This window comes from Cucurbita pepo, chromosome LG19, assembly GCF_002806865.2.
Source record: "Cucurbita pepo subsp. pepo cultivar mu-cu-16 chromosome LG19, ASM280686v2, whole genome shotgun sequence".
Classification (NCBI taxonomy): domain Eukaryota; kingdom Viridiplantae; phylum Streptophyta; class Magnoliopsida; order Cucurbitales; family Cucurbitaceae; genus Cucurbita; species Cucurbita pepo.
Genome location: NC_036656.1, coordinates 7675697 through 7702262, shown reverse-complemented (window position 1 = coordinate 7702262; position 26566 = coordinate 7675697). Strand labels below are relative to the sequence as shown.

The 26566-nt window shown below is 35.3% G+C and overlaps 3 protein-coding genes and 1 pseudogene across 6 annotated transcripts; 1 reads left to right on the top strand and 3 right to left on the bottom strand.

Annotated features, from left to right (window-relative positions):
• Window positions 1–1368: 1368 nt before the first annotated feature.
• LOC111781023 lies at window positions 1369–2821 on the bottom strand (annotated as a pseudogene).
• A 3138-nt stretch (window positions 2822–5959) lies between these two features.
• LOC111781517 (transcription factor TCP2) lies at window positions 5960–11620 on the top strand. Of its 4 annotated transcripts, none has more exons than XM_023662163.1 (5): window positions 5960–6149; window positions 6266–6353; window positions 6881–6937; window positions 7176–9005; window positions 11305–11620. In XM_023662163.1, the coding sequence occupies exon 4, from the start codon at window positions 7611–7613 to the stop codon at window positions 8961–8963; it is 1353 nt and encodes a 450-aa protein (XP_023517931.1). In that variant the 5' UTR covers window positions 5960–6149; window positions 6266–6353; window positions 6881–6937; window positions 7176–7610; the 3' UTR covers window positions 8964–9005; window positions 11305–11620. The 4 variants fall into 4 exon arrangements, with proteins under 4 accessions (XP_023517931.1, XP_023517932.1, XP_023517929.1 ...); XM_023662164.1 differs by lacking the exon at window positions 6881–6937 and adding an exon at window positions 6978–7087 and having other exon boundaries at window positions 6260–6353; XM_023662161.1 differs by having other exon boundaries at window positions 6260–6353.
• Window positions 11621–13707: 2087 nt separating this feature from the next.
• Window positions 13708–15995, bottom strand: LOC111781751 (F-box protein At5g46170-like). Its single transcript, XM_023662444.1, has 2 exons — window positions 14527–15995; window positions 13708–13880 (listed from the first exon to the last, which is right to left on the bottom strand). Exon 1 carries the CDS (start codon window positions 15771–15773, stop codon window positions 14547–14549), a length of 1227 nt encoding a protein of 408 aa, XP_023518212.1. The 5' UTR covers window positions 15774–15995; the 3' UTR covers window positions 13708–13880; window positions 14527–14546.
• Window positions 15996–17512: 1517 nt separating this feature from the next.
• LOC111781345 (KH domain-containing protein At4g18375-like) lies at window positions 17513–25008 on the bottom strand. Its single transcript, XM_023661883.1, has 8 exons — window positions 24914–25008; window positions 24087–24689; window positions 22606–23100; window positions 21582–21821; window positions 21233–21502; window positions 20879–20934; window positions 20641–20737; window positions 17513–19851 (listed from the first exon to the last, which is right to left on the bottom strand). The coding sequence occupies exons 2-8, from the start codon at window positions 24669–24671 to the stop codon at window positions 19720–19722; spliced, it is 1875 nt and encodes a 624-aa protein (XP_023517651.1). The 5' UTR covers window positions 24672–24689; window positions 24914–25008; the 3' UTR covers window positions 17513–19719.
• Between the last annotated feature and the right edge of the window lie 1558 nt (window positions 25009–26566).

Genomic DNA, 26566 nt, shown 5'->3' with positions numbered 1-26566 from the left:
GCATGAAAAGGTCCATAGCGGGTTAAGTTTTTAAAATTCTAAACATTTTCTAGAAAAAAATTTAAACTATATCTTGACTCAAATTTATGATATTATTGTGATTTAATTTTTGCATAAGGAAATTATTCATTTATGTTAATTAATTATATAATTATTTTTAGTAATTTAATGTTTTTTTATTTTGTTAGTTGTTAATTTTAATATATAATTTACCATGCAAATCATTGACAAAGTAATCACCATTAATCAGTACATCAGACAATCAAATAACTATAGGAAGAAATAATAATTATAATATACAATTTGTACACAAAATAAATAAATTAAAAAAAAAAAGGACAATTAGAACATATATGGAGAAAAAATGAATCGAAAATGAATCGAAAAGTGGTGGTGTTTCAGTCTAGAGCAAAAGTAAAGAAGCCAAAAATGTTATGGAAAAAATTACACCAACGGGAACGGAGTTTGATCCGTAGCCTCCCCCAGAATCCCACGATGCAGCTCTCGTTCCGGCTGACTAAAGTCGCCGCCGATTGAAGGTATGCCGACGCCGCCCTTTTCACCAGCTCATTTCGGATCGAAATGTTCGGAGAACTGAACTCATTGAAGTCATTTACGCCGCTGTACGACGGTGAGTTCAGGAGAACGTCCTTCAGGCTGGTGTACCGGAGGTCATCGCTGCCGTCGGAATCTCTGGTGCTGGAGTGCCGGGAGAGCTTCAAAGAGGATACGTTCAGAAGCTTATTAGCCTCTGTTGTTGTTGGTGGCGTTGGTGGTGGTGGTGGTGGGCTGTCCATTGTTGTGGGATTCAAAATCAAAGGCGTCGATAGGGAAGATTTGGGATTGTAGCCATTAAAGGAGTTCGAGGATTTGGACCCAAATCCTTGTTTTCACTTCAGATTCTGAAGGAGATTGGAATTTGGGTTGTGAATGGTCTATGGTTTTGTTGAAGGCAGCCATGGAAGGGCATTGACTCGGGCGATCGGGATTTGAGGCCATGGACGGTTTGGGGAGTTTGCGGTTGTCATTAAGGTGCGGCCAAAAACAGAGAATTTTGTGCGGAATCATTCAATTCCATACACAAATAATAGCTATTTTCTAATTTGTGAAATGGACTCCCTTCCCTAAAGTTGTCTTATTTACAATCTTGACTCTTTTTTTCCTAATAATTTTCATCCTTCCTTTGCTTTACTTCAACCATGTAAAGATCCGTCGAGGTTATTCTTAGAGCATTCTCACGAAAAAATCCGTCGAGGTCCGACTCCACAATGAATCCTCATTTAAATGGTTAATACCCCACTTAGAATCCTCCTCTAAATGGATAATTTTTCATTAAGAATTCTTAAACTTCCTAAATGGAACAAAAACTACTGCGAAGTAAACTATCAACTAATCCATATATAATAAATGAGATGGTAGTCATAGTAATTAAAGCATTGGAGAGAATGTAGATTGTTAACATCTAACCTCATATAAACGGTAGCTTCTATTTGGAAGATCGAACCATCAACAACTTTCCTTTGATGAATTGCAATGCGAAGAACAATCTTGTTATTATCGGACGGTTTTAGCAGATTCCTCTTTGTTCTTCCACTAAATCCAATCGGGTTATATTTTTTAAGTTATGAACAAACTTAACCTTCTAGCCTTGGCTCCAAATTTGATTATGGATTTCAAGCAATGTGCTCCGCCAAAGTAAGAATCTTTACGTGTTTTTTCTTCCTGAGTTCATGAGGAACTGGGCCAAACACTCTTGTCCCAATAGGTTGCCCTTGCTTGTCAACAAGTACTACAGCATTATCATCAAACTTGACCTCGCTCCCATCACAACGACCTTTTTGCATTGCAGCTCCTTTCCTTTCTTCACTTTTCCATTTGGATGGGGTTCCTTCACGGATGCGACGATTGTGTCTCCCAGTCGTGCTTCTTTCTTCCCCTTCAATGCTTGTATGCACATCACTTTCTTTGCCCCTGAGTTATCTACTACTTTGAGAACAGTCCTCATCTGTATGAATGTTCTTTGTTGCTGCACAAGGATAACAAATACACAAGGTTGCTTCCTTAGCATTTTATGCCACTTGCAATTATTCAAAAATTTCAATTTCTCTTCACATTATTAATTTTCCTCTGAGTAAACATGAACATGTGCATAAGCAAGCAGAAATTCAGTTTATGAACAATGAGATTCTATCCTTAGCGCCTATGCTCATGCATATGAGTATAAACTAGTTAACATTACAGGTAACTTTCTTTCCATTGATTCTCTTTTTAGGGGTTGAAAGTCAAATGAGAAGACTGAAATTCAGAGAAGCAGACCTGCGAAATGAAACTGCTGCATACTGTCTCACTTGATGAGCTCAATGAACCAGACAAATTGTTTCCAAGTCCGCCCAATAATGAACGACCAACTAGTTTAATTTTTCAGAAACATTGAACATGAAACAATGAGCCAAAATTAGTTTCTCAACAACCAGAAATACAAAATTAAATTGAGACAAATATATATGATGAGAAAAATCAATTAAGAAAAGAAACAAAAAAACAAGCATTTCCGAAGCTTAATCAAGTAAAATCAAGGTTCAACACAAGCAAAAAGATCTTAAAAGAACGGATTACAGAGCCTCTAGAAGTAGAAGCTCTAATTCAAAGAACAAAAGAAATTCCAGTATTCACACCAAGATCTTTCAGAAAACCGCATACCGCGGGAACACTTGGAAGCAAAAGAAGCAGCAGCCATATCCGAACTTTGATCACCACAACACAGCGGGGAAAGAGACGAAGACGAAGACGAACGATGGCGACAAGAAATCGGGAGCTTCTACCGTTAGGGTTTTTGGACTGGGCTTGACTCACGACCCATAATCCTAAATGGGCCACGACCCAAAACCCACTTTAAAAAAATGGTGTGAAAAAGAAAGGTTTATGCTTAGGGTTAGGGTGACCATGACACGTGTAGTGGGTCTTTATGTTGGCATTCAGAAGCGAGCCCACACGCTCTCGACACCGACACGTGCCCTTTCCTCGAGCGTGCCATCTTCTGGGCCCCACCAGCATTCACCAATCACCACCCTCAACATCTACATCAAACCTATCTCCTTAGCTTCTTTTAAAATAATAATTATTTTTATTTTTATTATTAAATTTGAATATTATTTTGTTAAAACTTAAAATAAGAATAAGTTAATTACAGTTGGGCACCAAAAATTATAAATAATTACGCAAATGGTGCTGCGGTACGTAAAGAAAAGGGGATTTTGAAGGGAGAGTGCCTAAATATATTTTTTTAAAAAATAAAATAAATAAAAGTAGGTGTATTATAAAAATAGAATAAAATATTGTGGGTGTATTATTTTAATGTCGGCTTCTTTTTACCCGGCAAGTGATTCGTTTTTGGTTTCCGTGTACACGCCCTCGCATTCTTATTATTTAAACCTAATTGTTTATTAATCATCATTACCAACGTTTTACGGATAATTAACCTCAATTTAATTATATATATATATAAAACGCGTCTGTTGGGGAAGAGGGAGAAGTTTTCGCAATCTTATAAAGAGTGATTCGTTCCCTTCTCCAATCGATCTGGGATCTTGCAATTTATCCCCTTGGTGGCAAGCATCCTCGTTGGCACACCTGGTGTCTGGCTCTGATACCATTTGTAATTGTTGAGATATATTATTTATGAAATATATTTTAGATATTATCTCTTAATATTCTTTCCGTTACAATTTGATTTATAGTATATTTACTTAGCTTATATTTTCCTTGTTGGTAGGTATTAGTTGCTTGCTTGTATTCTATTTAAAGGATATGAATATCATGAGAATACACACCTTCCTAATTCTATTTCTATTTCTCATTCTTAACGGTAACAGCCTAAGTCCACCGCTAGTAGATATTGTTCGCTTTGACCCATTATGATAAAAAATTTGTTCCCCTCTCAAATTGTGAGATCACACGTCGGTTTGAGAGGGGAATGAACCATTCCTTATAAGGGTGTGAAAATCTCTTATTGATAGACGCATTTTAAAACGGTAAGGCTCGTGACCATACGTAACGAGTAGAAGCAAACAATATCTATTAATAGCGGTGGGTTTGGGTTTGGACAGTTACAATTATTTCTTTAATTGATCGTTTAAATTTTATATTATAAATTTTGATTGAAAAGTGTAAAATGTTTTATTAAATCTCATAATATAATATAATATTATATAAAAACATATTTTATAATTTAAATTTAAATATTAGCAAATATGGGAAGCAATATTTACCAATAATACTAATAACAAGGTTTAAGCAATATTTACCAAAAATGGGAAGCAACAAGACACATTATTGGTTGTACGGACAGTTTAGTTTATATCCTAATTAGCAATGGAATATCCCAATTACCAGTACGTTAAATTCAATTAATTAATCCTCCTAATTAATTAATTATATATCTAATTCCTCTATCACCAAGTATTTAAAAAAAATATAAAAAAATTAACATAAACACGAATCCTTTTCCTCCACGAACACCACTTTTAAAACACCTCTCAATTAAACCCTCCTTTGACTCATAATTTACGAACGATGCCACTACAACATCATATTTTATATATAAATTCCATTTTTAAATTATACTCTTACATTTTTTTAAATTTCATTATAATGGCTAATTAAATTTATTAATTAGGAGTATATTTACACGCCAATGAATTGAAGCTAGTATAGTTTAATAGGTTTAAATGCAATAAATTTATTACCCATTCAATGCATCTTGATGTAATAAAATGTCCGTCAACTCAGACTAAGCTTGAGGGTGTTTATATGACTCGATAATCCGATCAACTCAAACTATTTAATCCACAGGGTTTCAACCCAACCCTACCATGTTTTTTAAAATATATTAATAATATATGTGTTACAACTTGTAAAATATTTGGTATTTAAATCTTACCAGATTTTAATTATTAATATAATATATATTGTTGATAAACATTAGTTAGAAATATCTGCTTAAAAAATAGAGAGTTGAGTTAGGTTGTGAGTTTGGTTTGGATTGTCTGGGTCAACGGTCCAACTAACTTCAAGAGACGATTCAAAATTCTTTTAAATTATAATAAAGAAAAAAGAGAAATTAATTTTCCTCAAAATTATTGTCGTTGATAAGAATACGGACACCTTATTTATGGACAACGAAAAAAACAGTGATGACGTCATCCACATGATTCGATCTTGAAAAAAAGGCACAATGTTTCTATTTCTATCTTGATTGAAAAATGGGAAAAAAATTGGAGGTGAGAGAGACACTCACATTTTTTAAAAGTCAAATTTATTTACTTTAAAATTTTATTAAAAAAAAAAAAATCCAAGTACTTGGAACTATTTCTAAATTTAAATTAATTTGAATATAAAAATAATTTGTCAAGATCATATTTTTCTATAATTATTGAATTAAAAAAATATATAAAGGGCTGAAAAGGGTCCAAATATAATAATTAAATTAAAAAAATTAAATTAACAATAAGTCAAAATTATATAGAAAATAATAATAATAATAATGTAACTACCATTATTATAAATAGGTAGGTGGATTTAAAAGCTATATTGTTAACCATAATTATTATTATTTCTTGGGTTTAATAAATAGGGCGTTGGATTTAATTCTATGACATAAGCTGGCACCATTATTTTTTAATGCAAAGTTAATATTTAATTAAATTTAATACGTTTCTTAAAAAAGATATTAAGCTAAAGTAGAGTATCTTGATTTTTTAAAAAAAGAAATTAGGGGAAAAAATCCATAAGAACGAGGGGCATATTTAAAGCAAGGAACGGCGGAGTGTCGGAGCTTTCCCGATAAGTCCGGTGACCCCCTCCCTAAATAAAAAAAAAAAATAATAATAATAATAATAAAGGAAAGAAAAAAAAAAAAAAAAATAAATAAAAGAAAAATAAGCTCACACTTATTCCCTTCTTCTTCATTTCTGCTGTTCTTCTCTTTCATTTCACAATTCTCTTTGCTTGTCTCTCTCGATTTTTCCCGCCGTTTATTGTCTTCTGTCTTCCCGGACTGTGGAATCGACCGTTTTGTTTCAGGATTTGAAGTGAAGACATTATATATTCTTTCTTCTCCATGGAATTCTTCGGTGTTTGTATCTGTTACGGTGAGAATTGATTAATCAATCATCTGAACTTCGATTTTGTTGAGTTTAGTTTTTCATTTACTGGTATCGAGACGTGATGTGGTTGGTGTGAAATTTTGTGTTACTTGTAGTTGCAGAAAGCGGAGGAGAAGAAAATTTCCATGGCAGTATTTGAGATTGAGCTACTTGCAGGATTTTCTGTGTCTTGCATTCTTTTCACTCGAGGTATATATGTTGTTTGAAGAACGATGACCTAGATAGAAGAATTGAATCGAGGCTCGGGACTCCGTAGTGGTTAATTTTGTTTTGTGATTTTGTGTTTGATTTTTTGATGGCTTTGTTGAGTTTGTTTTTGGTTCTTGTTTTTGTTTTAGAGTGGAATTTTGAGTATGAAGAAGATGATTTCTACTGTTGGAGAGTAATTTTGGTTCGAGAGATTGTAGATCTGTAGCGTTTTTTCTATGTAGGTAAGCGATTTGAGGAAATTCTAAAAATATATACAAGAACCAAGCTATGTGAATCTAGGTTTAGGTCTTGCCTCTGAGATGTGAACACCTGTCACCCGTATAATTGATGTGTGCGTAATCGGTTCCCCGGTCCCAACATTGTCCTCAGCTTGATAAATTTAATAGTTTCTTGTTTGTGCTTGTGTGGATAATTTGGAAACATGAATTTGTTAGTTTTGTTTTGTTTTAAAATCTTAAATATATTTGACGAGTTGTCGTGTTAATGTGAATGTCTGCCATTTTTAGAACCAGTGATGAAGCTTTAAATACTGCGCGAGGGGAGAGTCTTGTTAGCTCAGATCCGTGAGTTCTTGCTCTATAACTCTACTTTTTTTTTTCGAAGATTTTTCCAAGTTCTGTACAGAAAAAGAAACAACGAAAAAAGAAGGTGAGATTAAGCCGTATTTGACAGTGAGAAAGGGACTGAAGAGAGGGAGTTTCTGTTTAAAATGGGTATTTTACGGATTTGTAAAAGCTTATCTTCTTTAAGAAATGCTTTTAAGAGGCGGGGTGTCATTTCTCTCTCTCTCTCCTTCTGTAGGTTTTAAAACGAGGTTTGCAGACTTGAGGAGGTGAGACTGCGAGGCCTGAGATAGGCAGCGTCTTTTGCCTTTGGAGAGCACACAATTTCTGCAACTTTAGAAAGTTTTGAACGAAAGAGCGGCCTGCTGTGCTGACTACAGATTGCGATATAACGAAGGGTAAAACAAGCCATTTTAATTACTACACAGACAGCACAAAGTGAAGAAGTAATCCCTGAATTACCAGTCATCAATATGTACAGAATACAAACACCCCAGCTGTTGCAGTTCAACATTGGCGCATCTTATTTCTCTCTCTAGACAACCTGCACAAAGCCCCTCTTTCCCTCTCTGAAGAGGTGGAAAAAAAACAAGGGATAAAGAGCACCTGTCAAAGGTCAAAAGGGGTCTCCATTTACGGATCTTTGTTTGAGTAGTTAAGGAATGAAAGTGTCATGGAGGTGGTGGATAATATTCAAGAACAACCGCGTAAGTTTCCAAGGTTAGCAAATGGTAGAAGTAGCGACTCCACTAAGATAGGATTTAAAGGGGTTGAGAACATTCACCCGGAGGATGAAGAAGACAAAGAATCTAAAAGGGTTGGCGGTAGCACTGCTGGAGTTGGCCGTGGAGGAGCTGATGATGATGTTAATCAGCTCCGTGGGTGGCACCACTCCCGGATTATTAGGGTTTCTCGAGCTTCTGGCGGGAAGGACAGGCATAGCAAGGTGTGGACTTCAAAGGGCTTGAGAGACCGAAGGGTTCGGTTATCGGTAGGGACGGCGATTCAATTCTACGATCTTCAAGATCGGTTGGGTTTTGATCAACCAAGCAAGGCCGTCGAGTGGCTCATCAAAGCTGCCGCAGATGCAATTACGGAGCTGCCTTCGCTGAATACCTCTTTTCCAGAAACTCCGAAGCAGCTGAGTGGCGAAAAGATTAGTGCTACTGATCAACCCGGGCCGTTCGACTTAGCCGAGCAGAATCAAAGCCAATTACATGTTTCCCTGTCCAAATCTGCTTGCAGTAGTAACTCTGAAACCAGCAAGGGTTCAGGTCTGTCTCTCTCGCGATCTGAAGTTCGAGTAAACCGCCTCAAAGCTCGCGAAAGAGCAAGGGAGAGAGCACAAAAGGAAAAGGAAAAAGAACAAGACTCCTCTCGCATTGCCGATCATAATCTCACCTCCATGACCCAAAACTCATCTTTCACCGAGCTACTCGCTGGCTGTGCTGCAACCGTTTCAGCTCATGGGGACGCTGGCGTGGCGGCTGAAAGGCAGTGGCAGCCGTCGACCGTAGCGATGGATTACTTCAGCTCGGGAATTCTTGAGACGTCCACTTCTAGATCTCATCACTCTTCGGGCTTTTCCGAACAAATAAATTTGGGAACTTCTTTGCCACAAACCATGTCAAGCACTCCCTTATTTAATAGCGTCTCAGCTGGTGACAATAATACAGAGCAGCTTCATCATTTCTCATTTGTTCCCGATGGCAATATAGTTCCCGTGGTCACAACTCATCCGACCGGTGGCAGCGACTACAACCTCAACTTCACTATCTCTTCCAACCTTCCGGGTTATTATAGGGGGACCCTTCAGTCCAATTCATCTCTTTTGCCTCATATCCAGAGGTTTTCTCCTGTTGACGGATCTAATTTACCTTTCTTCTTTGGAGCGGCGACATCCGCTGCTCCACCACTGGAAAATCATCACCATTATCAGTTTTCGCCTGCATTTGACGGCCGTTTGCAACTCTGCTATGGAGGTGGAAACCGTCAGTCAGAACCGAAAGGAAAAGGAAAGAACTGAACTCTTCGTAAAGCATATATCTCTCAGCGTATCTTCTTCCTGGTAAGCTTCAAAACTTGAGAACGCTATTATTTTTCTTTTTAAATTTATGTTTTCAGATATTTATGTTATTCTTTATAGCATTGGCCGTTTGATTCCTTCGTAGACTTGAAAAATGTAGAGCATTGGACAAAGGTTTGGTTATGGTTTCGAAAAAAATAAAATCCCCAAAAATGAATCATGTCTAGATTACTGTGAATGGGTATGGTTGGATATCACCTAGGTTGTTTCTCTCCTCCTGTTGCTTCCCTTTCTCCCTAGCAACGAGAAAGGCGAGGCTTTCTATTTGTTGTGCCATGTGCATCCCAGTTAGTGGAAATAACACACTTCTATAGATTTTGCTTTATATACTTGAGAGCCAAACGGCCGTTATTCGGCGAGGGTGGCCTCGGACTCAACTATCCTGTCGTCCCTTCTCCAAGTGTTAGATGTTCGAATGGGTCTCGACTCTGGGAAATAAATGCTCTTTTCTCATTGAGACTATCGATAACCCGACTTAAAACTCTGGAAACTCCATGCACGTACACATGGACATAATAATGGCTGCTTTCTACAGATTTTTTCTCTTCTGATTTATTTTACTCTACACTAGTTGATGTCAGTATGAGATCTTGCTTCGGCAGTCAGATTATCACAGTTGATAGGACCTTTCTTTATTACTCTACTCAAGCTCAAATTTTGCTATTAAAAAAAATAGAAGTGTTATATTTGGCCAATAGGAAGAGCGTCACGCCTTTACATGTTTGACTGAAGATATTTTGTGCATAACTTGATAGTGTTATCATATGGACATCATAATTCGTTTCGACGTGACCTACCATATTGGATTGTTCCCTTTCTATTTAAGTTGTTTCAAAATAATCCTTAAAAGTAAAATGGAAAATGACTTATATGACTATATAAAATAGTGTTATATATTGAAACTGGTAGATTTCAATTATTTTCATAACTTTAGATGATATTATATCGGTAAAAACTTTCAAGTTGTTTCTTTGCCCATCTTCATGACTCCCGCCTACTGCCACGACATCATATAGAAAGAGTCATAAATGAGGTTGTATTCCTTAGTCATGAATGTTAGTAGATTTGATTATCTTAAGAATGCTAGGATCTATGCTTTTAGAATGCTATCCAATCAGGATATAAGATGCGGTTTGAAGAGCTTAAATGCTACTTCAAATAGGTTCCTAGAAAGTTGGTTAAGGATGGTCGCTTAGCTTTGTTCTTGAGTTCATACATCAGGGTGTGGAAGTTGGCTTTATCTGAATAGAGAGATGGCGTTTACCCCGTATATAGGTTATTTGAAATCAATAGAGGTGATTCGTGTGGATAGGTGTTAAATGCTTTGGTTTCTAGAGCTATTTAATTTTAATTCTTATATTTTTAAATTCTCTTTTGGTCCCTAGATTTTCATGAATGTCTTTAACTTTTTGTATTGCATTATTATAAATCTTTTATCTCATATGTTAAACATAACAACATTAACCGAAAGTCTTTAGCACTTCAAAAGATAAAAATTAAAGAATACACATGAATTTTGTAATGTATACACTTTCTTTTATTCAAGAACTATTTAAGAATAGCTCTTAAATTATGTATTCAAATTCTATGAAAGTTCAGAAAATTTGTAAGACTCATTGAAACTTGCACTGTGGGTGTAAAATAAAACTTTACAGCTTCACAAAATTTATGCTGCAATGCCTGTGGTTTCATGTAAAAGGTGTAATTTGCAAATGTCGAGTTATTTGTAGTAATATATACTCTTTTGAGTTTGCTCATGATTCAAAGATTATTCTATTTTATCCTATCCGTAAACTCTTCAAGAATGGCTGCATTAAAAATAAGTCCCACTTACAAAACACCAACTTGGCCATTTTAGTAAAAATAAACCTCACCCTAGGGAGGATGAGAAACTTTGGCCCTGTATATGCTAAATGTAGTAAACTCTAACCTCATACCTATAGCTTAGGCACAAGATTCTTCTTTACTATTTTTAAGTTCCACTATTTTTAGTCCACTTTGACCTTTTCAGCTTGAGTAAACCAATATTCTTCTCCTAAGAGCTTGAAAACGTCTAAGATATCTGTTACATTTGTGTTGGACCTAATTAGAAGAATTGTCATTATTATATCTAATTTTTCATTTTAGAGACTACTTGAAGTGGTTACTTATATATCTTAACTTGTGTTGTAGGCTTTTGTCAGTCCACTTTCTGATTGCATTTTACAAGAGCTCCCATTTCCTATGAAAAAAAAAAAAACATGTTCATTTACGATAATGAAAATAATGTTTTGAATTATAGGAATATGAAAGCGCAAGAAGGAAGACTAGAAGCTGAGGCAGGTTCTGCTATTTGGTTGCACCACGGGATAGGTTTCAGTTTAAAACGTAAGTATTTGTTGTCTGGAGAACTCTTTGCCAGATTTTGAATGTAATTTCCCTTATTGTTTAACGTGTGGTGTTGAAATCTTTGCTAGCTTTGTTTTGATAGCTGTTATTTGCGGTGTTTTGAGCACTTGAATTTTCCTTAAATTTCTCCCCTTGATTTGCGGGTTGTTTTGTATTGGTTTCTTATTGAATAAAATCCCATCGTCTAAGCAAATTAGTTCAGAGAAAAACCTGTTCTTTTTCCTTCTCTTTTCTAGATTAATCTGTGTTTTCCCCTGATTACATAGAAGATTATTTAGTTAGATGGGATTGAATGATTAAGAGACTCCAAATACGAATAACTTGAATTCCTCGACTGAAAGTACAACTACATCATGGATGTAAGTAAACAGAATCGGCCATTGTTAATCAAATTGCTTGGTTATGTTTTAAGCTGACTTTTGAGTTCTTTTAGCATACATATACTTCAATTACGAACACTTTGATGAAGAGTGCATCACTTTGATATTTGACTCTACCCATTAAAAAGTGATTTATTGTGCTAGTTTTCAGCTCATTAGTACTCTGAACATTAGTACTTTACAAATGTTCTCTCACATGGCATTAATATGCATTAGGCTTTATTTTGGGAACTTTTAATGTGATCCCAAGAATGATAATTATAGGTCTGTTTTTATTATTTAGCATTGTTCGCGTCTGGCTTAGTGATGGTGATAGCTAGCTTTCATTGAACTAACCATGTGTTGGCCAAGCAATCGCCAAAACATCCAATTGTCTTTTTGCAGGCACACGGTTTTTATCAACAGTAATCAATAATCAATTCTAATTCCATGTGATCAACAGTTAAGAAGCAGAATCCACGGACAGCTAATTTGCTGTCAGACCAATAATGATGGGTTATTATGAACTTAATTATTCCACATGTTTGCCCACAAAATGGTCCAGCAAACAATGACAGGCAGTGATTATAGGGGACATTAGGAGCTCCTGCCCCCCAAATCTCCCTTTCGAAACCCTCATTATTTTATTCGTCAGTAGTATTTGATAGCTTCTTTCAATCCATAACGAACAAAGTGCAAGTCACTATCACTCTGCAATAAATCAGTCCTAAACGCGCAGTGGACAAAGACTCTACAGTACACTAAAACCTTTTCACATCAGAGGAGATTGTTTTTCAAAACATACATCATGCTCCATTGTCCACTCCACACTTGTTCAGTGTTCATCGTTTCTTCTTGGCTAAACTATAAAAAATGTACATAAAGTTTGTCCTTCATTTGAAAACTATACATATTCTTTTAAAACTTCCAAATTCTAATAATTGTTTGAAATCTTTTTGAAACACTTGTAAAATGTCAAGTATCAAATATTGACGCTTGAAAGTAAAACAGACTAAAGTTGTCATAATTTAGTCTTTATTCTTCTATATCTTTGTATGAATGAACTAAAAAAGCACACCAAAATGAGATATACAATCCTGATTAACCTTTGGCAACATCAAGTATTTTTTTCAATTTTTTTTCCTCTGGCTCAAATCTAGCTCATTTCTTCCCACTCGCTTTGGCTCTCTGTCTGTATTCACTCAACGGGAGAGGAGCTGCCCGTCGACGAAGGATCACCATAAGAATACAGATAGCAAGTGGGCGAGAGGGGGTCATCAACCGCGTCAGCTAAACAGATGAAAAGGATAGGGAAGAGGAAGGAGCGTGAGAAACAAAAAGGGAAAGAGGATAAAAACGAGTGGGGGAAGGAAGCCAGTACATAGAAATGTAGACCCTCCCCCCTTCCAGACAAGTCTATTTTGACCCTAAACTATTTGAGGCTCTTCCAATGCCAAATTTAAGGTTGCTGAAGAATTCAATAAGGAAAGGTCATTGAATTCCGGCACTGAAGTTCTAAGGTTTCAGATTTGAGGATTTCTACCAATAATTCATAAACTCCTTAATGAATTAAGAGTGTGTAACATGACAATTCAATTAGGATGCAATTAATTGATAGAACTAAGATCATATTCACATATAAGAAAACATAACACTACACAACAAGGGCTTTTACAACATCATCTCTATTTGTATTTTTTGCACCTTTTCAAGTACAACGAATAAAGACCAAGTAGAGGAGGGAGGGAGGGAGGGAGGGAGGGAGAGAGAATGAAAAGGAATGAAGGGCCAAAGACAATGCATGCAGTGAAACGGGCGATACACACTTGGAGGACATAGAGGAGAGACAATGCATTTAAGCTAAGCTTACAACTCCTAATGATTCATATATGAGTGTGTGTTGTGTGTGTTTGTGTGTCTCTGCATCGCACTCNATCTCACTCTAATTCCTTCCAATCTTAAAATCAACCATGAATTAGCTGCTGAGAATGCTGCATTGCGATTAGGCTTCCTCATACATGGGCACTTTGGTGATCCATGAAACAAGGTGTTTCCGCCAATCCTACTTTCCAAAACATGCACTCCCCCCACTATCAATCTTCCCCTTTATCTGGATATTAGGTACAGGGATTTAAACGATAAACAAGAAGTGAATGGAAAGAACGAAAAAAAGGGCTAAATGAATGCAGAGTTCATAAAGAAAGCAGAATATAGAAATTGAATTTTGGGATAATGACCTAAAACAAGCCATTCTGAACTAATTCCTCACATTGAAGTCAAGTGTTAACTCTGAATCAAATCTTAGTCAGATTTAACGAGTGCCCTGTATATAATTTCCCCATCCACCCCAGGCAATATGAACTTTTTGTTCAAGTACTAAAGACCAAGTGAATGGGTAACATCTACAAATAAAACATAAAAATCATGGCAAACATTTTTATACTTCGACCCAACGACCTCACAATATAAAAATTACATATGTTGAACTAACAACTCGCCCAATTTAATATCCAGATTATAAGGAACATGTCTCCTTGTAAATTGCGAAAATTTTAATTAGAAAAATCTAAGCAGACCTGCACAATTAAAAATATAAGAGAATCTACAGCATAATTAGTTGCCAACACAAACATATAGTGATTGACCAGGAAATTGATAGATACCCCATAACCAGGCTTCCTTAACAATCCTAGTGAACCAATAACTACATTTTATTAATTTGGGGGTGAGGCATTTGGAAGCTGAAAGAGAAATACCTCAGATCCAGTTGAAGTTATCAGAAAGAATTCATTTCAAGACAGTAAGTTCTCCTCTTGACCAGTATCTTTGCTGCGGTTCCATAAGGTTCCTCAAAAGCATTTGAAAGCCATGATCCATCAGAGGCATCTTTCTTTGTCATTGACTGCTCACTTGGACGTATCGCAACAAGTGTAGCCCCCTTCAGAATAGTCCCACCAGGTAATTCCAAGTGAGGTGCATACCAGAGCCTCATATTCAGAGCAGGGACAAGCGTCCTCTTCGAAGCGGTTGAAGCCGATAAGGGCTTTACTCTCAACTCCTCAAGCTGATCCTTGTTCATACACAACATGCCCTGTCCATCTGCATCAGTCAAAACTAAATTATCCAGAGTTTTATGTTCTGCAATAATCGGCTGCAGTAAATAATGCCTCGCCGAAGCCGCAATTAGAGAGCTAATCGTCCAAACCACTCTTAATTTTAGCCCTCCATTAGTATAAAACGATTCGGGTATACTCCCGCTGTCGTCGGCAGCTGCACCATTTCCAGAGCAGAACCCATCAGTTCCATTCTCTTGAACGTGCTTATTGAAGGATCCAGTGTGAATCACCGACGCGGCACCCAGGATCACACAATTATCCAAAGTTGATCCAAAATCAGCTCGCCATTTCAACAATATCCCGTCGTCAATACCCAATTCGCCGCTAGGAAGCTCGATCCGAAGGAGCCGAATCTCGTTAAAATTCTTTAGAACCTGTGTAGGCGAGTGATGGGTAACACCACTTTGACCACCCTCCCCATCCTCTTCCCTCCCAACCGCAAGCGAAGAAGTTGACAAAGACGACGAAACAGAACTCAACACAGAGGAACTCACCCGTTTCGGACCCAAAAACTGACCTATAGCCTGAAGCGGCTTGACAATGCCTCCAAGAACCATACGAAACAGGTTCGAAAAAGCACTTCGAGACTTCTCAGCAGACGAAGAGCCGGACGAGAAATCATCATCAGAAATCACACAGTCAACTCGAACAACAACGTTATCAACCTGAGAGACGATCGAGTGAAATCTTCGAGAAACTGCACGGCAACGTCCAAGGGCCTTAACGTCACCGATCCTATTGAAAATCAGCAGCAGCAGGGGGTCAGGAAGAAGATCAAAGTAATCCTCAGAGTAGCTACAACGGCTATAGCTCTGGCCAAGAACATCTTCGTCGTGTATAGAATGCATTCTAGAGTGCGGATCAGGGCGTAGATAAGAACAGGACATTGTCAAGAGTGAAGAAACAACGTATACCGCTCAGATCAGAGAAAAAGAAACTGAAAACTGAAAAGTTCGTGAACAGCGAGATGGATCTCAAACGAAGTGCAGGAGCATGATCGGAGCTTCGGCAACAGAGAGAAAGAAGAAGAAAGGGATGAAACCCTAATTTTATAGGTCAAGAGAGAGAGATAGGAAATGGTGGGCTGAGATGGATCCACGATTTTGTCCTTATGGACCGAAAATTAATATATTCTGTTAGTGAGAGCAATATTCGGAGAAAATTCCATTATTTTGCAATTTTCATGAAATTACAATTTTCCATTTTATTTTATCTTATTTTAAATCGAAAAAGAAAAGCATAAATAAAAGAATGCATAATATTCGCTGTCCTTTTATCTTTTAATGAGCCGTGTTCTTTTCTTTATTTTCCATTTAAATTAAAACATTATACATTTAAAATTAATTGATTAATACTTAATCCAACCTTAAATATAATTATAATTTAACAACACCCTTGTTAATTTGTATATATTTGTAGGCTCAACTAATTATTTAGGACAACTAATTTAACGAATTCATGAATCCGTTGAAACATGACAACTACTAATTATCCAAAGTATTTTTCATAATATAAAAATAACATGTGTATTAGATCCAACAAAATATAATTATAAAAACTTTCCAGTTGTGATAATGAAAATAAAATAAAGTTTTTCCATTATTTTATTTTATGGATCTCCACATCATTTTTAAATAATAAAATTGATTTAATTATTTATTGAATTAAAAATTAAATAAAAAAAGCAGTAATATTTTTTTTTTAACTGAATCAATTAATTAACACGGAAAGGTAAAATTTAAAGGCAATAAATGATTATGGGCCTTGGCCTTGAATTCTTCAAACACAAATAGACACGTGCTGACCCACACGCAGAGACAGCCATAAAAGCATCCAATTAATTAGCGATTTTCTTTCTTTTTGTAGTTTTCTCTTTATTATTGGTTTTTTTTTTAGTAAAGACTAAACAGTAATTAGGTGCATTTATGACTGTTAATTCAATTACCATTTATTACTTTTTTTAAAGAATAAAGGGTGAAAAAGAATTTAATATAATATTGGTCCAAAAGAAGTCCAAGCCAACCATGATAAATGGTCCCAGAAATGTCAAGAGAAAGCAATGGGCAGGACCATCACTAGTGTCTCTCATGCATAAATTTTCTATTCCTTGAAAGCTAAAACTTTAAATCTTAGCTTACATGTGCTCCTGAAAATGACACGGTTAGATCTCGAGCATGTTCAAATAGCTAATAACAAGAAATCATTTCCTACGGCTATTCGAACATAGTCCAGTTGATTAAGAAATAGCATCAACGGTTAAATATGGTTCACCTGCAAACCTTTTTCTTCGTCTCAAAGTATGTGTAGTCTTTTCCTGTTGATAAACTCATGTGAACAGATATTGAAAGTATATCAGGAAATGTAAGAATGAAGAATGACAACCAGCTTTAACGTGGGAGAAACTTAGTAGCACATGTTCTGATTCATAAAATGTAGATACCTTGCCCTCAGATCATTTCTAGGAACTATTCAATTACTGGTTTCTTTCCCTTCCCTAAATAGAAAAGAATGGATTCGAGATATAATTATTCCTTTCTATGTCCTTCACGATCAAATCGAGTGGACGGTTTCAGTCTATACAAGAGAATGCTACAGTAACTTCATAATTTAAACAAACAACACAACAAATGGAATTTGAAGTTGATATCAAAATCAAGAATTCACTATGGGTCTTACAACATGATCCAGCATCCCTAGGATAATCAAGACTACATTTTGCTACACAATTTTTCATCCAATGTTCTCCCATTTTTCCAGACCTTTCTATTCTCAAGATATTCAGACTTATCAAAGGGCACAATCAGGGTTCTAACCAAAGAAACATAATAAAGGATCACAAAATTGGGGATTGAAAAAATCCTAACAATTAGGGTGGCAAAAGAAGCAAATTAACCAAACTCAACCCTTCACTCCAAACACAGGCTTCAGAAACCTTGAGTTTTTTATTCCAACCAAGCAGCCCACCGGTTTCAAAACTCCATGGTTTTTGGTTATGAACCTATGCTTCAAACGGTTCATAGAATTTTCAACAGGGTGGACGCTCAGGCAAACATTAGATAATCATAAGTGAGATAATTTGGTGTAGTCAATTTAACAGAAGCAATATTTCCATGAATAAGCTAGGTAGATGCTTCAAACTTAAAATGGTTCTATGGTTTGCTTGCATGTACTCGTATGATTTCTTTGCATGATATCGATAGGAATGACTAAGCAACAACCCTAAGGCAAATTCCTTGGAAGGCATTAAAGAATCTACACAAGATGATCCAAGGTTTTGGGAACATTTTACTGAATCTCTACAATACCCTAGTGTAGTGCGCCTAACCAGTAACCAATCATTCATCAATAATGCCTTCTTGACACTAGTAATTTTTATTGGCTGGAAATGAGAGGATGTCATCAGAAGAGAGGGAAATGAAAGGATGTCATATAAAGGAATTTTCAAGGACAGAAAACTGAAAAGTACCTGTCATTTCAAACCTCTTGATTATGTTTTCAAGGCAAACTATAACCATTTAGCAATTGGATAACTCATAAATGGTAGCAGACAAAAGATGAGTTTAGAAAGGTAACAGAAGTGTTTGTGTGTATGCATGTAAGAATTTGTTTTAGGTTGTATGCCAGATTTCAAATACATCTTTGTTCTTATAAAAAAGAACGTTGTAAAAAGTATAAAAAACCTTTCTGCTCTAGTTAATAAAAAGGTTGACAGGAACAACAAAGAAGAAATCCTTCCAAAACACAACTCTGAGAACATTGTGAAAACCATTTTTAAAATAGTTTTCTTCAAAAAACGAAAATCTTCTATAATGGAAAAGGCCCTTGTTTCCAAGACATATAAGGAGATAGAGAGAGCTCATGCCAAACATCACTTCAGCATCAACTAGGACACTTTAACATCAACTAAGACATTGGACGAAACTTCCCTCCAGAAGTGAAGAGTAACAAATCCTCTCTTCCAATGACAATGGTCTCAAAGTCGTTCTCTCAAGAAAATGGAAGGATCATATTATTAGGGAATCATTATTCAGGGAATGAACCTACTCACACCCTGAAGCTACTACATATCCAAGGAATCTCAGGGCCAGCAGATGTCTATAGAGCATAAAACATGGAATTGGCTGTTAATAAAGGACACAAAAGAAGACAAATTATCAAACAGAGGTAAAAAAACGCAGAATTTATGGTGCTATTTAGCACCAACCTACTAAAATATAAGGAACGATCGTTGGAAGTACAGAACAAGGAATCAAGAGAGAAATTTCTCCAATGACAACTTTAGTTTAGTTCTTGAAACAATCTCTTCTATTGAGGTTAATTGTCTTAGTTAAAGATCTATAATAGGTAAGAGCAATACCAACTGCATTGAGAATAATGATCAAAGATTGAGATCTTCGTCCACCAAGAAACTGAGTAGGAGAAAGAGTGGACAGAAAAATATTGTGAACAGTTATAAGATTGAGATAACGAGCATCCTGGAACTCATCTGGCATAATCATCATATAATATGAGTACGACAGCATTGGAAATGAGATGAAGTCCCATTTGATAAAAGATAAGGCCAGACATACAAGTATGAAAGGAAAGATCCTAAAAGTTCTAAGAATCCACAGAAGAAGAATAGAATAAGAAACAAAAGCTCTAGGAACCCTAGATATGAGCCTTCTGTAGATCCTCCCACATCCTGACAAGCACTTGAAGGGAAAAACTCAGAGAATTTGGAGGCTAGAAGAGGCACCCTCTCCAGAACTGAACCTAGGGAGATCTACCGAGGATGAACAGAAATGGAAGATTTTCATCTAGTCACCTCCAAACATGTAGTCATCTTCCATTTTATGTAGCCATAATAAATGCCTGAATCAAGTTTTCTGCCGCGCGCTTCTGTTCAGATGTGCCAGATATTAGAGCAATACGATCACCTCGAGATGAATTAGAGTCTGAAATCTCAATCAAAGCTCCTGATATCTGAACAATGAAGAGTGTACATATTCAGTACCCAGAATAGCAACAACAAAATAATAAGCGTGTCTAGAGTTAATTTTTCAATCTCCTTCACTTTTTTGACTAATTAAAATCATTTAGGCAAAAGAGTTGGCAGTAAAAGCGTTTCAATAGTCCCAAAAGCTCTTTCAAACAATCTAAAAGTACAAGAAATATGGGCCAGAACAAACATGAAATATGTCTTGGAAAAGAGAAAACGGCTCTTTCTAAAATAAAGACATTCAAACAGGGGCAATTCTATTTTAGTTCTTATTGAAGCATATTCAGTATATTTTTACACATTTCAATCTCTCAAGCATACTAATATGATGAGCAAGGTATTAGAAACCAGCATCCTTATATTCTAATAGCTTTTTTACTCAAGTTAATTACATCAGAGAACTAAATTTTTAACAAAGGCTGTATCACAATGCCCATGTCACGTCATGTCTCAGCATCTTAGGAAGAAGTCTTCATAACAAGAAAAGAAAAAAAAAATCACATTCTCTATAAGAAAATCTCAAATCTAAGAAAGAAAAAAATTGTTTCTCGTTAAAAAAGAAAAGAAAAGAACAGAAATACTAATTCAAGTGGGAGATTGGAGAACTAGGAATTCTTTCACTTTTTTATAATACGAACATATATTTGGTGTGCTGTTAGAACTGTTCTCCAATTGACCAAAGAAATACATTAAAAGATCATAATGTTGGCCATATAAGTCATAGGAAAATAAGGATATCAATAATAATGAAATGTAGACAACAATAAACCAACCTTCCTAATGTTAGCGATATTAGCCCCTCCTTTTCCAATTACTTTACCAGCTGCGGTAGCTGGAATCAACATCTCAAGAGCTGATGGGGGAGGCAGCCTATACAAATAAATGATCAATGTTTTTTAACGACATAAAAACAATCAATGTAAAAATATTGGTTACGATTCAAAACATAAACTCTATAAATGAAGCAAAAAAACTGTGTAACTTTTTAAATAAATAAGGTGGTGCACTGACCCTCCATACATCTTGGATGAATACGAGGACATGGATCCATAGCCATTGTCTCCCATCTGATACATGTACAGAAAAGGGTTTCAGTATGCAAGAAAATAGCAGAAAACAGAACAAAGAAATTCCTTCCAATATATCATAACTATTTGATACACAAGTGACCGTCCTAAATGATCTTGCTCTCCCAAAAAGGAATACACACAAATACCCAAATCAAATGTTGAACTTGTCATCTCATTGGCATTAAGCAATTTTTTCTTTCAATTAAGACACATAGTAAAAACTATGTTACTATTTGAAAAAACAAAGGTACTAATGTGCTGCAATATAAAACAAAAGTTTGCTTATGGCACCTACCGACAGTGATCCATATCCATATAGGCTACTTGAAGAGAGAGCGCCCAATCCACTTCCACTTTCAGCCCTCTGATCATAGCCCATTGGTGGAGCACCAGGAGAAACAGAAGGCAAGACAGACGGCATCGAAAAACTGGAACCAGAATGGTACATGGAATCAGTACAGACAGCAGGGTTATAACCAACTTCTCTATCTTTCAAAGCCTCTTCGCGAAGCCTTAACACAATCTGGACCAATGCATCTCTCACGCTGCCAACTTTACCACTTACCTGCAAAATTGCATTCAAAGTGAAAATTGTAGTGAAAGCAAAACTGCATTCAGCATTAATTAAGATTCATAAAGCAAACCTCCACAAGTTCATCATTGGCAGAAGCACACTTAATTTTGTCACCCTTAGAAATACGGATATCAGCTCTAGTTGTCTTACGAATCTCATTGATGATTGAACCACTTTTCCCTATAATACAACCAATAACTTTAGATGGAACAAGTAGTCGCATAATCACTGTGCCACCTTCATCATCATTGATCTTTTCTTGCAGCAACAAAACAGTTTCAACAGCCATTGATTTCAGGTCATCTAAAGACTGAAAAAGGCATGAAACATCAAGATGGGCAATGTATTCATTAAAATAGCGAATCAGTTCCAACATGAATAAGACATGCAAATGAAATAACCAAACAATAAGGCTACTGCACCACACAAATTATGCAAGTTAAATATCATGCTAAAATTCTAAAACAAATTGTTTGATGACCCACGAACCATTTCAACTAGACCAAAGGATAGTGTGCAGTTGAAGGTTTCTTTTCTGCAATGGAAATGAATTCTGCAAAATCTACTACTTCGGACACATAGAAAGTCAGTGGCCATTTTTCCATGTTCATTTTGCAATATTACTTACAAAATCCTTTGTTATTAGCTTAACAAATGACATAGTTTTATTCGATCATTATGTGAGTTATACGTGGTTCTAAATCTTTATAACTATATAACTCTGATCTATTTAAACTGAAGCTTAGTCCTTCCCTCTCCAATGGAAAAACCCTCAAAACGACTCAAGTCTTCTAAAAAAATTTCAAAAGTTGATTTCAAGAAGCATCATTTGAGAAACTTCTCAAAATTAGCTGCAGAAGCAAATGCTTGCGGGATGATCAAAACTCAAAAACCAATTTCCCAAAGTACTAAACTGAATCAAATTACAATCTAAAATAGTCCAAACAATATAGAATGGGCATATGCATATTTATATTGTGTTCCAAAATTCTGCAAATAAACCCATCTAGAAAATTGTATATAAGACCAACATGCAGTTAAAGACATTGGCTGAGAAAAACTCTTCTTGGCTTTAGTGAGAGAAGAGGGAGTACCTCAATTGAAGTGATGGTAATTAAGCATTCATCACAATCACGTTTGGAATCATCAACTTCCACACGAGATCCACTAGCTTGCCTTATGCTTTTAATGGTACCCCCACCCTTCCCGATGACACGGCCAATGTTATCAAAAGGGCATAATACTCTAACAATCAACTCCTCAGATGGAGGATGACCACCAATACCAGAAACAACAGGAAGAGAAGATGAATAAAGAGGCCATGTATTCCCAGTGTCGGGGTAATCATGAATGTCCTGGACATGTTGACCACCAAGCATCGGTGGAATAGATCTGGGAGGAAGAATGGGATCTGCACTTGGATATAGTCCTCCTGCAGAATACAGAGGGACATCTGAAGGGATAATTATGCTAGGAGGGGCCTCATTTACAGTCGTATCAAGAGGAATCTCTTCCCTGGGAGGGAATTTGTACATGATTGAAGATATTGCAAATAAAGCCCGTCTTACTCCCTCAGGTTCACCAGCTATCTACTCCAAATAGGAAAAAAAAAATGGTACTGAAGATCAGCAAACAACGCCAAAAAATTATTGAAAAGAAAACAGAAACAAAGAGTGAGCGTTCATTCAGGATTCTGAAGCAGGACATGAATATATAAAAGTTCTTACACAACAACTACCAAGTAATCCCCGTGTCAGTATAGCCTCCTTTTATGTGAGTTAGATAGGTATGCTTACAAAACATATTGGTTTCCAGATCCATTTCTTAAAAGTTAAGAATCTATAGATTGATCGAGAACCGGCTTGTTCAAACCATCAATTTTTTAATTTCAAGAAGCAAAAACATTTTAAGTCCACCAAATCACATATCTCTAGGTAATATGAAACACTTGTAATGTCTTGCAAGTGATAACTAATATCTAGCTAACTACCTCTATGCCAAGGTATAGTACAATATCCATAGATATTTTCAGTATGTCGAAGCACACCTCAGGCCCAGTCCTTAAAAGATAAATCAGACAAAAAAGTACACACTTCAAAACATTCAGCAGTAAAGAAAGGTGCAATAAACCTGCTCTTCTGCGTCCTTAGGATCTCAACAAATACTCTGAATTAAACATAATATCATTGTTTTTGGTAGAATTTTTAAATACTAATGAAAGTTTTTTTAAGAAAAAAATCTTGTTCTTTGAGTCAAAAAGGAAATTTTAAAAAGAAGAAGTAGACGCACCAGAGATGGAAGTTTAGGGTTCTTAATTTAATATCAAAGAGGCATGGGCAGCAATGAAAATATAACAAAGATAAGTAGTTGTAAAGCTCACTGAAGCTCTCAGACGACTCTCGTTTGAACATAATGTTGAAACAATGTAAAGCATGATGAGACACGGAAATTTCAAGCTGATGATTAATTGTTACATTTGAAAAAACAAACGGATATGTCAAGTTGGAACTTCATGATATCAACAGCGATATTAAATTTTTAAAAAAAAAATGGAATGAGAGCCGAACATACACACCATGACAAAATTATCAAATTCCATTGCGCACGAATGAATTGGATCAGTGGCATCCTTGGGGCTGATTTTTATACTGGTTCTTGTCTTGCCTCTAAGCTTTTTTATAGTCGATCCTGCTTTACCAATAACATTAGCAGATTGGCTTGAAGGGACAAGAATTTGGCATTGTTCCTTGTCCCTCTGATTCTTATCTAAATCTCCAGCAGAGGCCAGTGCATTAGCAATGGCAGCATGAACTTTAAGCAGAGCATCTTGGGCTGCACATACTGGTCGCCTGTCATAGAACTCGTCATCAACATCCACTTCCTCCTTATCCTTGACAAAGCAGAATATTGTTATAACACGGTCCTTAGCACCAGGGAATGGATCAACCACCTTAATCTTTGCCCTCGTTTCTTGTCTTATTGAGTTAATCACTTTCCCACTCTTACCAATAACACTTCCAATAACCTCGTCTGGACACAGTATTCGGTAAACAACCAATTCATCACCGACCCAGTCATCTCTATCAGTAATCCGTCTCTTGTAGCCCTTACTGTCTCCATTATTGTCCCTCTGACCATAAGGTCGCTTCCCACTCACCATTTTACAATTTCAATTTGCCTGCATTTCAGCCAACAAAAAGGCATAAGGAAAGGAAAAGTCTGCATGAAAATGCATCCAATCAAATTTTCCTCCTCTAACGCGAAACAATAAACCCAACCATTAGAACGTTGCTAAGCAAGAATCCTTGGGGTGAGAGGAGGGAAAAGACGAAACCCTAATTCACAGAGCCAACAAGAACCACCGTGAATACGACAGAGGCAAAAACATAAGGACGAAAGTACCTCAGCGAAGTAGATGAAGTAGCGGCACCACCGCAAACTTTGGCCGCCGATGCAGCGATTGGAGGAAACGTGACTAAAACTACAATTCAAGGGTTTGCAAGAACCGCCCTTTTTTTCTTTTGTATATTTATTTCGTTCGCTTTTTTAGTGCGTTATCCAAGAAGATAAGATCTCAGCCGTTGAATGTATTGATCTTTCGTTATTTGATTTTTAAGAAACAGAGAAAAAAATATGAATATTCATCTCGGTTGGACTAGATAAAAAAATATTCACTTTTCAAAAATTTCATTAAAATTCTAAAAAAAAATTTTAAAAAAAAATCTAAAAAATACTCTTCCTTCAATTATAGATTAAAATCATTAATACTTAAATATATTTTTTAACTTTCAAAAAAAATTCAAAAATTCATTTTTTAAACTTTTTAAAAAAAATCTTGAATTTTTTAAAACTTTTTTAAAAACTTCAAAAATATTTTTTAATTTTTTAAAAATTTCAAAAATACCCTTTTAATAATATCCGATTTAAAAATACTCATGAATTTTTTAAAATAATATTAAAAAATTACAAAATAATTTATGAGTTGTCGACGATTTTTATTCATATATTAAGCTACAAAAATTTGAATTTTTTTTATTTATAAAAGTGGAGGGTCTTAACGCTACTTTTAAGATATTATTAATTCTTTTTATACCTCGTATTAATAATAAAAGTTTAATTTATTATTTTTTTTATTTTTTTTAGCAAAGTTGAAGGTACTTATTAAACTTTTTAATATTTAGGGTTTTTTTTTATATTATTAAATTTTAAAATATATTTTTAAAGACAAAATTATTTTCCTCTCAAATTATTTGAAAATGGTATTTTTTTATAATTTAAGAGTATTATTGAAACGTTCCAAATTTATGATTTTTTTTTATAGGCAAAGCTATTCTTATTAATTTAACATTTATTTAAAATTTAAATTTTGACATTTATTGTGTTTTATTATCTTTTGTACCTTTCATCTTCTTTTTGTCTATTTAAAGTATTTTTATCTTTTTAAATTTAAATATATTTAATGAAGACTTCCACGTCATCAAATGTTACATTAAACCGACATTTTCAAAACTTTTTTAAAGAACATGGTCAATTACTCGTCATTATCTCTTTTCGTAATTATATTATATGAATTTTTAATATTACGTAACTATAAATTTACTGTGATTATAGAGTAAAAAATTATATTTTAAAATTTGAAAATATAGATTATACTTGATATAATTAATCAATAATTCTAATTAGTTCAAAAGTATTTTTATCCTTCCATAAATTTTATTTAAAAAATTTAAAACATCATTTATACCAATATTTAAATTTGATTATTCATCTTATTTAAGTATATCCTAATCAAATGTTAGAATTTTGTGAAAAATAAAATAAAAAATATTTAAAGCAAAAAACAATTAAAAGCTTAAAATGTTACCATTTAAAACATTACCATATTTTCATATAATCCAATAATTCAATTAATGTTAACTACCTACCATATATCATAAAATTTGCTTTAAGGTTTTTTTTGTTGGGTTGTTTCTTTCTTTTTCTTTTGGCAGGTGGGATGGATCGAGGAGAGATNTCAAGTCAACCCGACCATCTCTAGTTGGGTCATGAGCTGCT

Bases quoted from the DNA above. Each gene is read 5' to 3' on its own strand.
- LOC111781345 (XM_023661883.1), bottom strand. From the start codon at position 24,671: ATGGTGAGTGGGAAGCGACCTTATGGTCAGAGGGACAATAATGGAGAC. The intron at 21,822-22,605 runs GTACTCCCTCTT...TGCCTTTTTCAG, and splicing joins TTACCATCACTTCAATTGAG to TCTTTAGATGACCTGAAATC. The intron at 20,738-20,878 runs GTCAGTGCACCA...TTATTTGTATAG, and splicing joins TCATCCAAGATGTATGGAGG to GCTGCCTCCCCCATCAGCTC.
- LOC111781517 (XM_023662163.1), top strand. From the start codon at position 7,611: ATGGAGGTGGTGGATAATATTCAAGAACAACCGCGTAAGTTTCCAAGG.
- LOC111781751 (XM_023662444.1), bottom strand. From the start codon at position 15,773: ATGTCCTGTTCTTATCTACGCCCTGATCCGCACTCTAGAATGCATTCT.